Source organism: Coptis chinensis, chromosome 6 (genome assembly GCF_015680905.1).
Source record: "Coptis chinensis isolate HL-2020 chromosome 6, ASM1568090v1, whole genome shotgun sequence".
Classification (NCBI taxonomy): Eukaryota; Viridiplantae; Streptophyta; class Magnoliopsida; order Ranunculales; family Ranunculaceae; genus Coptis; species Coptis chinensis.
Window position 1 is genome coordinate 91,807,601 of NC_141461.1, and position 12,924 is coordinate 91,820,524.

General features: G+C 45.5%; 1 protein-coding gene across 1 annotated transcript; it reads right to left on the minus strand.

Annotated features, from left to right (window-relative positions):
- Positions 1-8,525: 8,525 nt before the first annotated feature.
- LOC147495407 (uncharacterized) lies at positions 8,526-9,257 on the minus strand. Its single transcript, XM_086568371.1, has one exon. The coding sequence runs from the start codon at positions 9,255-9,257 to the stop codon at positions 8,526-8,528; it is 732 nt and encodes a 243-aa protein (XP_086424497.1).
- Positions 9,258-12,924: the final 3,667 nt, after the last annotated feature.

The following is a 12,924-nucleotide window of genomic DNA, read 5'->3' on the forward strand; positions in this document are numbered from 1 at the left end:
ACCTTTCCTATCTCCACTAATCTTTATCCTATTTATTTTATTTTATTTATTTTTATTATTAATATTAATCATATATTATAAAAATAATAAATAGAAATAGCCGGGTGTTATAATTGTCTCCGTGGAAAAAATTGTATTGTACATCCATAGTTAACTGTTCTTAATTAGGAAATTGTATGAGTACAAGTTGTTTGTGTTTGCTTCAACATACAAGTTAGGTTAAGTTTTGCCTTTGTTATCCGCCAAAACAAATTGAATATATCCTTTACAAAGTCTTTTCTAAACGTGAAATTGAATTTGTGATGAAAATTTGAATAGCAATTTGGGGTGCTTGAAATAGTTTATATTGAGGAGCAAAAGTGTTCATCTTTGAAATCAAAAGAGTATATTGGTGATAGTATATAAGACGTAGGATATATACTCTAAATGGTAGTTACCAAAAACAAATATATATACTCTAAATGGTAATAATATTTTCAATATAGGGAGTAATATCTTAATAGACTTCTGTACTACTCGAATAGTTGACATGGACATCAATGGATATTTGCCCAGTACCTTAGCGTATAATGGGTATGATGAACTGGCTTACTAGCATATTGAGTACATTTTGATTAATAACCTAACAGAATCAAAGTTTCTATACTGGATTAACCATTATGAGTTTTATTTATGGATATTGTCTCCTCCAATATTACAACCTTTAAGATTAATGGTCTCCTTCTCTCTCTCTCTCTCTGGTTTTTCCCCTCCCTCCTCCTCTCTTCTACTACCCCTCCTTTTCTTTTTATCTCTTCCTATCTCCTAACCGCCTCCACTCTCCCCAACCACCCCATGCTCCCCTCTCCCATGATCCTCATTCCTGTCCCACGACCCCTAACCATCCCACTATCTCCTTATCCTCTGCTGTTTTGCTATGGTGCTCCCATATGCCTCTTTGCTATTCTGCCTCCTTTTGGTTCCCTCTCCTTCCCATGGTCCCGGCCGTGTCCCTTGTATGATTCGCCGTAGGTGGTTGACATACCGCATCCCTTAGAACGGCTCGCCACTATCCATATTCGCGGACTGTCCCGCATGACCCCTCCTTCTAGCGGCGTTCTCCGGTTATGCTATCGCGGCTCATATGCACTGCCACAAGTTTCCCTTCACTATACGGCATAAGGCCCATTCGCCGCCTTTGATGTCCCATGTCACGAATATGACCCCTACAGATGCCCTCTCTCGGTCCTATTGCTAGTCTACGGACAAGCTATGGGGCCGAGACCCAACAATCTCAACATATGGTCTCTCCCTACTATTTTAAGCTGTCCCCCTGTGTTAAGTGACACGTGCCACATCATTATTGTCGCGTGGGAACAGTGCATGCGCCGTACAAAATCTGACATTTTGGGTCTCGAGGCACACGTGTCCCCTTTCCCTTGGTTCCCTCTTTGGTAATTACCCCTTTGCCCTTGATCTCTTCAAATCCCGCCCAAACCCTTCACTTGCCCAAATCCCTTAAACCTTTCTTTCCTTCTTACTTCTGCTATTTCTCATCTTCCCCCAATACTCCGATTTCTTCTTGTTGTTCCTCCAACCCCCGACTTCTTGCACCGCTTGGGTCTACTTTTGGTCCCTCCATTGCCTTGTTTGTTGACGCTTTCCAGGTTTGTCTTCCCCATTTCTCTCTCCTCGTTTATTCGTCAGATTCCCTTTTCCATATTGTTTTCGCACTCTCTCGTTTTTTTGTACACCTTGCCTTTTTCCCCATTTCTCCATCCTCCCACCACCTGGTGAAATGTCTGGATCTGATTCGGTGGACACCTCCGCCACCAGATCCGATGAATCTGGTGCCCCTGCCTCCAGATCTAACTCTTCTACCGCGGATAGGTTGGAATCTCCGGCCTTGAGCTCTGCCAGCCCAACCGCTATCCCATCTACCTCTGGGAGGACAACTTCTCTCCCCACTCCTCCTTCATATTACCGCCGCCCTAATTTAGAAGTGGTTAAAACTGCTTATGGCATCCCAGACGACGTTTTGCTAGAACTCGTGCCTGGCGTAACCCACTTTCCCCATTTGGTTAAACCGCGGCCAGGATGTCTTCTAGTGACTGTAGGTCAGATAGCGGCCGGCCTGCGTTTCCCTTTAACCCTTTTAGACATCGAGGTATGCAACTATTTCAATATTCCGCCTTGTCAAGGCATAGGTAACTTCTGGCGAGTTATGTACGCCGCGAACCACTACAACAAAATCCACTCTCCTAAAATCCAACTCCGCGACATAATCGCTCATTTTTACTTGAAAAAGAGCACCAAGTTCGGGAGCGTAGGATACCACTCCTTCTGTACCCATCCGCGGAAGAAGTCTTTTGTTCTCCGCCTTACAACTTCGGACAAAGTGTGGCACCACTATCCTTTATACGTGTCTGGGACTTTTCTTTCCGCAGACTTCCCTTCCGAAGTTTCTCTGAGGCATCATAATTTCCTTACCCGTGGTGAGTAAAAACACTTAGATCCCCCAAACCACCTGCATAACTTTATGTCTAACGTGTCTTCTTTCTGTGTCCCAGGTTGGAAACCAGACTCACGTTCTCAATTCTACGCCGGCATTTCCTCTGCAATCTTTCAAGAACTCCGAGATCTGGGGAGTGACCAGTGTGATGTTCTCGGCATAGATCCCGACAAAGGCAACCCTCTTCTGCTCGACCCTTCTCTTAAGGACATCGGGAAGTACCAAGGCCCACTCTACCGTTTGCCGCCACCCAAGGAGCATAAACCCAAATCTTCTCCCTCTTCCAAAAGGAAACGCCACCGGTCTTTTGGTTATACCACAAAAATCACTCACTCTAGAACCGCTGCCCAACGAGCTGCCAATCAATCCCGCCCCCTCCCCACCGATACCGCCCCCTCTTCCTACTCTGCTTTAGCGGATTGGGAAGACGAAATTGCACCTCCTTCTTCTTTGATTCCCGCCGCGGACATGTCTGCTAGTAAGTTAAAACTCTGGGACAGCAATTCTGAAGACGATGAGCGCACTCAGGATGCGGCAAAGAGCCCCCCTGCCAAAAAGGCCCGTATTGTTCTACCTCCTTCCTCAGAGCCAACCACCCATATACAGCGCCAGCGGTTCCCGCCGCCTCGAAAAGAAAGAACCTTCAGCAGTCCCTCCTCTCTCGGGGCTGTGGAGATATGGCATCCGCGTTTCAAAGCTAGAGATCGCGACGTAAATATAAGCGACTCCGCTCTTGACAATCCAGCCGTCGCGGCCTCTCTATTTTTCAGCTCTCATCTCCCTCGCGATCAAGCTTACGGCGACTCCGTCCTTTTCATCGCTCCATTTACAAAAGGTATATTCACCTCCATTTACACCGGTTGGGAAATATATATATTCATATATATATATATATATATTATATATTCTTTTCATTAGCTGAGTTTAGACATTGGTTACGTGGTACGCGGCCTGACCAATGCCTTGGATTCCCTAGAAGCTGCGAAACAGGAGCTTAATGGCCCCTCCGGGTGGAAAACCAGGCATGCATAGTTGGAAAAGGAATGTGATGGTTACAGGATTTCCGCCCTGAGGGCCCAAAAAGCTTTACAGCAATCAGAGGACAAGCACCGCGACTATGTAGCCGGTGTAACGTCGAAAATGGATACCCAAAGGGAGGCGGAAAAGCTTGCTGTGCAGACTGCGGTGGATAAAGCTGTGATAGACGCGGCTGATAGGTTTAAAGTCCTCACAGAGAAGAAGATTGCTCGTGAGCTGAAGAGCCAACTTGAGGGACTTGCCGCGGCTGGTCGTCTGCTTCCCCTTCCGTTCGTAGCCCCAACTCCTGTTGATCCCCCCTCAGAGGCACACCACGAATCTCCTTCTCCTGTTGTTACCGAGATTGCTGCTCCAATGCCAGCCGCTGTTACGTCTAGCGCGGTTACCTCTCCTTTTGAGGCAGATGTAGATCCTAACCCCGCAGTGGAAGGGGCTGAGGTATCTTCTCAGCCAGATGGGGTTGATGGGCAGCTGTGAACTTATTGGTGCTTGGTAGTATACTTGGTGTTATACCTGTTCTTCGTACTATTGTAATGTTGGAGTAAACTTATTGGTACTTGGTAGTATACTTGGTGTTATACCTGTTTTCTGGGTTGGCCCAGCAGGTACTTAATCAAAAGCAATCTGTCTTTTCAACATTGCAGTGTGTCGTTTGGAAGTGTTTTGTTTTTCACTTTCCCCTCTCCTCTCAGTACCAAACTACGCCTTTTATTCATATGCACAATCCGCGACGGTATTACCTCCACTGCTCTATATTAGCTGTGAAGCCTTGTGCTCCAAACAAAATTTTTAATGGTGATTTGACCTCTATCTGGATGGCTGTGAAGCCTGGTGGGGGCAACTTAGCTTGCCCCCAAGTTGATTCGGATGTATAGTCCGCGAAGGGAGTCTTCCCCCCATTTTTCCTGGATGGCTGTGAAGCCTGGTGGGGTAACCCAGCTTGCCCATTAATTGATTCGGACATATAGTCCGAAGGGTTCCTCCCCTCCTTAACAGCCGGCCATATAGTGAAGCTTGGAGGGGCAACTTCGGCTGCCCCCCCCCAAGTTGATTTGGACATATAGTCCGCGAAGGGCTCCTCCCCGATCCGGATGGGTCGTGAAGCCCGGGTGGGCAACTTCGGCTTGCCCCCCTCAAGTTGATTCGGACATATAGTCCGCGAAGGGCTCCTCCCCCCCGCTTTCTGGATGGCTGTGAAGCCTGGTGGGGCAACTCAGCTTGCCCCCAAGTTGATTCGGACATATAGTCCGCGAAGCTCCTCCCCCCCGCTCTGGATGGTCGTGAAGCCTGGGTGGGGCAACTTCCGGCTTGCCCCCCAAGTTGATTCGGATATATAGTCCGCGAAGGGCTCCTCCCCATTCTTTGGAGGGCTGTGAAGCCTGGTGGAGGTAACTCAGCTTGCCACTCAGTTGATTCGGACATATAGTCCGCAAAGGGCTCCTCCCCCTCGCTATCAGTGGATGGCTATGAAGCCTGGTGGGGGCAACTCAGCTTGCCCCCATCTTGATTTGGAGTTCAATTGTCAAAAAAATTCATCTTTCCATACCTACTACATATAGGAGAAATGCTTGTTTTATTCATGGATATAAACATCACTGCACCAGACATTACACCCTGACTCTCGTATCGCACTTGAAAACTAAACAAGGCTTTCACTATGATAAATTTTCAACATTCTTATGTTTCATGGTTTATCAATCTTGTTCCCTGCTGAAGTCTATAGCTTATAAGTCCCAGAAGTTCCCTTTTCCGTCACGACATATGGTCCCTCCCAGTTGGGCCCCAGTTTGCCGTCATTCTCCTTCCTGGTGGCTGGCGTAACCCGTCGCAACACCCGATCCCCCACATTGAAAGTTCGCAGCCTCATCCTTTTATCATACTGTCTCTGTAACTTCCGATGATATTCTTCCAGGCGAATGCGCGCCCTTTCTCTTTTTTCCTCTATGAAGTTCAACTCCGTGGTCAAAACTCCTTCATTTTTGCCTGATTCCACTGCACTGGTTCTTGTCGTTTTCTCTATCATTTCCACCGGTATCACGGCTTCCACTCCATACGCCATTGAGAATGGTGACTCATTTGTAGATGTTCGTGGTGTTGTGCGGTAAGCCCATAGCACATGATGCAACTGGTCAGCCCATGCTCCTTTCCGCTCCTCCAGCTTTCTCTTAAGATTATCCATTATGATTTTGTTCGAAGCCTCTGCCTGTCCATTCCCCTCCAGATTGTAGGGGGCTGAGAACCCCTGCTTCACTCTAAACGCCTGAAGGAACTTTCGTACCTTTCCCCCAGTAAACTGTGTTCCATTGTCCGCGATGATTGTATGTGGCAATCCAAACCTACAAATTATATTCTCCCACAGAAACTTGTTCACATTTTCTTCCTTGACTTGTTGCAGTGCCACTCCTTCCACCCACTTTGTAAAATAATCGGTTGCTGCTAACATAAATCTCCTCTTCCCTTTGCCATTGGCAGGGGCCCTACTATATCCATCGCCCACATGGCGAATGGCCACGAACTAAACACACTGTGCAGTGGTTCAGCTGGAGCATGTATCAGCGGTGCAAATCTTTGACATTTTTCACACCTTTTGGCATATCCTAATGCATCCCTTTTCATGTGCGGCCAAAAATACCCCTGGGAGATCAATCGGTGTGTGGTCGTGCGCCCCGCTGAATGACTTCCACAGTCGCCTTCATGCACCTCAGCCAAAACCTCTTTAACTTGCGGCGGTCCTATGCATTTTAACATTGGTCTGCTAAAACTTTTCCTATACAGATCCCCATCGAGTAAAGTGTAGCTTTGACTCGTCTGTTCCATTCTACGCCTTTCCTGTTTGTCTTCTACCTCCACCCCCATTAAGAAAGCTTTGATGGGTGTTATCCAACTTTGATCCATATCAGCGATAAGGCAAATATTCTCCTCTTCTGTGGTACTAGGCTTGCTCAATACCCTTACTTCAATAGATCTTCCCTCCGTCCCTGGAAATACCGCCGCGACATATGCCAATGCATCGGCATGTCTGTTCTCACCGCGATTCAAATGTGCAAACTTAATCGTCTTGAACTTACGTGCTTTCCTTTGCAAGACCTCCAAGTATCTCGCCATCCTTGGGCAGCGAGCCACGAATCCTCCATTCACTTGACACACCACTAGGTTAGAATCCGAGTAAACAGACAGTTCACTCACACCTAAATCGTTTGCCATTCCCAAACCTGCTATCACCGCTTCGTACTCAGACTCATTATTGGAAGCCGCAAATCCCAGTTTCATCGATAATTCCAGCCTATTGTTCTCAGGAGTCCCCAGGACGACGCCTATTCCGTTCTTGTATCTATAGAGCCATTATTACCAGCCATCGAAAATTCTCCACCCATTCCGCGATCCCATGGATCCAATGGGTCGTGGTTAAGTTCCTTCACGATCCATGACCATTTCCTCTCCCCACGCTGGGTCCTCACCGAACTCGCTAAAACCTCTGCCATTGCTTGTGCTTTTTCTTTCTACGCGGTTCCGGTTTGGTATCAGATTTCATAGCAACCGAAAGCATTACGATTCCGCCCACTTCAAAATATATGGATAGATTCTTCCCCGACTTCTCCGCCCTTAATGCCTGCTTGAGGGGCAGGTTTGTTATTACCACCACGGAATGAGCTTCGAAATAAGGTTTCAACTTTAGTGCTGAGAACACTAGTGCCAAAGCGTATTTCTCAATTCTGCTGTATCGGGTTTCCGCTTCTAGCATGGTCTTACTCTGAAAGTAAACAGGTTTTTCTATCTTTTCAACGACTCGCACCAAGACCGAGCTCACCGCGTACTCCGAAACCCCTAGATACAAATACAGTTTTTCCCCTTGTTCCGGCCGCGACAAAAGTGGTGCCTTACCTAAATAACTCTTCAACTCCTGGAAGGCTCCCTCACACTCCGCGGTCCATTAGAAATCTTGCGTTTTCCCCAACAATCGAAACAGCGGTCGACATTTGTCCGAAGATTTAGAAATAAACCGATTAAGTGTCGCGACTCTTCCCGCTAAACTTTGTACCTCTTTCACATTTTGCGGACGGCATTTCTATCAGTGATCTAATTTGTTCTGGATTTGCCTCTATACCGCAGTGTGTTACTATGTAACCCAAGAACTTCCCGGACGCTACCCCAAAGGTACACTTCGATTGAGCCGGTACTTGTGCCTTTGTAGTATGTGAAAAGTCTCCTGAAGACCTTCCAAGTGTTCGTCTTCCGACATGCTCTTTTCCACCATATCATCAATATATATCTCCATCCCCTTCTGAATCTTCCCTTGAAACATTTTTTCTCCTACCCGTTGAAATGTTGCTCCAGCATTTTTTAAACCAAAGGGCATCCTGGTGTAACAGTAGGTGCCCCCCTCTACCACGAACGTGGTCTTTTCCTAATCTGGGCCGTACATGGCGACCTGATTGTATCCCATGGACGCGTCCATGAAAGAAAACACTTTGAAAACTGCTGTTCGGTCCACTAGTTCATCTACCCGCGGCATAGGGTAACAATCTTTCGGACACTCCTTGTTCACGTCCGTAAAGTCCACGCACATTCTGACTTTGCCATTCTTTTTCGTAACTGCGACCACGTTGGACAACCATTCCGTGTATTCTACCTCTAGCTCCCTTATTATCCCCGCCCCTTTCAGTCGAATAACCTCCTCCCGAATCGCCTCCGTATACTTTGGACGTATGCTTCTCATCTTTTGGCGAACTGGCTTCGCACCCTCATTCATGTGCAGATGATGACATGCAAACTCTGGATCTAAACCTGTGATATCCTCTATCACCCACGCAAACACATCTGAATTTTCAGTTAAAAACTGCGCAAGTTTACCTTTCCATTCTTCTTGCAAGTCGGTCCCCACGGATGTAAATTTCTCATCGTCTCCTACCCCCAGGTTAACTACTTCAACCATATCCAACGTTTTCGGACCCAATGGCGGCTGGTACCCTTTTGTCTCTGCCGCTTCCTATAATTGCTACGCCGCGCCTTGTTCATGAGACGGCCCCTCTCCTTTTGTTCCTTGGACCAGACTCTTCACCGTTACCTGCTGTATGCTCTGCGCGGCTACTTGATCCCCCTTGATTTCATACGTTCCCCCATTCGTGGAAAAGCGGATCACCTGGTAATATGTCGATGGAATGGCCTTCATTTCATGAATCCATTTTCTTCCTAGAATTGCATTATACTGTGAGCCAGTGTCCACCACCATGAACCTTGTGAATAGAGTCGCCGGACCTGTTGTCACAGGGAGCGTCAACTCCCCGACGGGCTCTGTCATACTACCGTTGAACCCATAAAGATTGGTTTGCGGAGCCTTCAATTGGTTTCTGTGAATGTTCATCTCCTCCATGGCCCCTTTAAACAATAAATCCACTGAACTGCCACAATCTACCAACACCCTTCGAACCAGGTAATTTCCCATTGCTATGGTAATTACCAAGGCATCCTCGTGCGGCGAAATTACCGACTCTAAATCCTTCGGGGTAAACATTATGCTCCCGTCAACCATCGCGGCTCCACTTACTAACCGCGGTACGCTCATCACCTCATTCACCTGTTGCAGACTTGCTGCCCTTCTTATTTTATCCCTGTGTGCCCTCCTACCCAGCGTCTCCCCACTAAAAATGACATTGATGGTACCCAAAATTCTAGCCGGGGCTGGCACTCTCTCAGCTTGGTGAACCTCGGCGACAAACTCTCTGAGCATTCCCTTTTCAATCATCCTTTCTACTAGCCATTTCAAAGGCATAACATTCATTTGTAAGATGGTTTCTGACTTGATGATATTCGGAAAATGGTTTCCCTTCAATCTCCCTTGGGATACTCCGCGGCCCCTCATAATACTGGTTCCCCTTAATCAGAGGCAAGATTTCCTCTAAAGGTCTGCTAAGAGGTGTCTGTTCTAATTCACGGTATGACTTCCTCTCTCGCATGTCCCTTCTGCCCCGATCTCCTGTCCTCTCCGGACCTCGGTTCTCCCCTCTGTAAGACCCCCTCTCCTTGTCCTCTATCTTTCGTTTACCCTTTCGATCATCCCTCTCAACCTCTTGCACTGCCTTTCCCGATTTCTTCTGTTCCTTTGCAGTTCTCTGCATTATATCTTCATATCGTATGTACTTTTCTACTTTCGGATATAGTGCGTGCAAAGTAGTAATCTCGATTTTGGAAACCGACTCATGGACTCTCGTTCCCGACCTCAAACCGTGCTGGAAAGCTATGACCGTCGTATGTTCCTCCAAATTTTCCACTCTTAGCGTCTCCTCCTTGAATCTACATAAAAATTCCCTTAACGATTCTGCGGACCTTTGTTTAATATTGAACAAAGCCGCGATATCAACCACCCTTCTCTTCTGGTGAATGAAGTGATCGATAAATGCGCGCTCCAGTTCTTCAAACACTTTGATGCTCCGCGAAGCCAACCGGTAATACCAGTCCGAGGCGCCTCCTTTAAGGCTGGCCGGGAACATCATACAGCGGAGCCCATCATACTTACTCTCCTGCCATAATGGCATTTGCTGCCGAAAATGGTGCAAATGATCAGTTGGGTCTCCTTTCCCATCGTACCGTTCAAATCTGGGCTGGGAGAACCTCTTAGGTACTTCAGAATTCCATATTGAATCTGCTAGCGGATTTTTACTGAGGCTCGCTACCTCCTTCTGAGCCGCACTTTGGCTCACTTTATCTGCCACACGGTTCACTTCCCTATCTTTCTCGATCATAGCCTGAACTACCTCCAAAGTGATACCCGCCGTTGGTTCAACGTCCGGTAGCGGGTACTCCACATTCTCCCCCTCTGCTTCACTCCCCCTAGGATCCCCCAGCTCTGTTTCCCCCCGTGTAGTCTCCCTGTCCTTCCTCAACTCGTCATTTTCATTTCTTAACCTAACTACCTCTTCTTGCAGAAGTCTGGTGGCGTCTGCCGCCACATCTGATAATTCTTCCTCTCATACCCCTTCCATCTCAGCGCTCTCTACTCCCTTAACAGTTTCTCTAACTGCTCCTTTCTTAGGTCTTCCTACTCCTCTTTTTGCTATTGTGGCCATTTTCTCCTACGGTTCCCCACAGACGGCGCCAAAATGTCTCCTCCAATATTACAACCTTTAAGATTAATGATCTCCTTCTCTCTCTCTCTCTCTGGTTTTTCCCCTCCCTCCTCCTCTCTTCTACTACCCCTCCTTTTCTTTTTATCTCTTCCTATCTCCTAACCGCCTCCACTCTCCCCAACCACCCCATGCTCCCCTCTCCCATGATCCTCATTCCTGTCCCACGACCCCTAACCGTCCTACTGTCTCCTTATCCTCTGCTGTTTTGCTATGGTGCTCCCATATGCCTCTTTGCTATTCTGCCTCCTTTTGGTTCCCTCTCCTTCCCATGGTCCCGGCTGTGTCCCTTGTATGATTCGCCGTAGGTGGTTGACATACCGCGTCCCTTAGAACGGCTCGCCACTATCCATATTCGCGGACTGTCCCGCATGACCCCTCCTTCTGGCGGCGTTCTCCGGTTATGCTACCGCGGCTCATATGCACTGCCACGGGTTTCCCTTCACTATACGGCATAAGGCCCATTCGCCGCCTCTGATGTCCCATGTCACGAATATGACCCCTACAGATATGCTGTATTATTCTTGCACAATTTCTTTTGAAGATTTGATTCAACCGTAATTTCTTTTGAAGATTTGATTCAACCGTTTTTTAAAACTGATCAAGGAAATTGTATCATTTAAGTGGAGAAGATGCAAGTGAGTTCGAGTTGGAGGGTAACCTGAGAGTTGAGAGTTGAGGTTGGCCCATTTTGAGTATTAATGATCGGTTTTGTTCTTACACAATTACGTTTGAAGCATGGACCAAAATATCACCGATATACCCAATATATATTGGTATTTTGGTACACCGACATCGACATTTCCGATATATATCCACTGAATATAAAATCTTTTTTTCTCTGATATATATCGGAATTTCCGATATAAAATTTTATATCGCCGAGATAATCGATATATATGATATTTACGATATATATCGTTTGACTTTTTGACCATTTTTAATATAAATCTGCTATTTTCAATATATTTTCAATATATTTCTGATATTTCCGATATATCTGATATTTTCAATATTTTAAATAGTTTAGACTGGTCACAAAAAAATAGATATATCTAATATATATCGGTTTTTGGATACACCGATATATTAACCGATATCGATATTTTGGTCCTTGGTTTGAAGATTCAAATAGGTGGTTGTGAGTTCGAGCCATCTCCTCTTTTTCAAAAAAGAATTAGATTTCAGTCATTATGAGAATTGATTTTTTTTAAGAAAAAGATTGATGTGATTCACACGCATGCCTTACTTGGTTGATAACATACAGTGTTTATTTGAATGACTTAAAAAGAAAATGGCATTTTGTATTGATTGTGAAGAATAAGTAGTCACTTCCATGACTTAATTAGTACGTGTTGTACGCGGCTAATTCTTGGGTTGCCTATTTTGGGTTCATAGGCTAACCAAGATATGGACTTTGGTGTACTGTAGGAGTGTTCATAGGTCGGTTCTTCTCGGTTTTGGTTTTGGGTCTATTTTTAGCTGTTCCTATTGGATTCGGTTCTTTCGGATTTTTTTTATATTTTGAAAATCCAGACCCATACCCATTAATTAAGTCGGTTCCGGTTCTAATTTCGGTTCTTTATCAGGTTATATATTTTTATTACTAAAATTATTAATTTTAATTATATAACCGATATAAAAGTTGGTTTACGGCGACTATAACACTTGTCATCGATATTTTTGTCCTCTCATAAGAAATAATGGTCCTAAATTCAATAATAATATTTGAAAGTTATCTAAAAATTTTAAATACATTCTCATACATTATACGCATGTGTATATTTTAAATCGAACATATGTATATTATATTATACGTAATGCGTCATATATAGAATAAATACCACATGTACCACAATTGTTAGTTAGTATTACACGTATTCGTTATCTAATATATATACATATAATATATCAAACATGTACACGTTCAAGCAGTGGCGGAGCCAGGGGGGTCCCAGGGTACACCCTGGCGCACCCTCAAATTTCCTTAACAAAATATATATACTTCACTACAAACTTTTGCTTGGTCAGTGACAAAAAAGAAAGACCAACATCTCTTTTAGTGATGTAAGAAAACATGTTTAAAACAAGAAAAAACAAGAGCTAGTGAATGAGGGAGAGTTGAGTTGGCAGACCTGAACCTGATCGTGCCTCATTTTCCCAGTGAGGAAGATGATGACATCATCTTTCTTTTTAAATCAAGTCTTAAGTTGGGCAGCCCATGTCTTACGCCCATATATATCAAGTCTTCAACCCATACAACTGTTAAAAGTT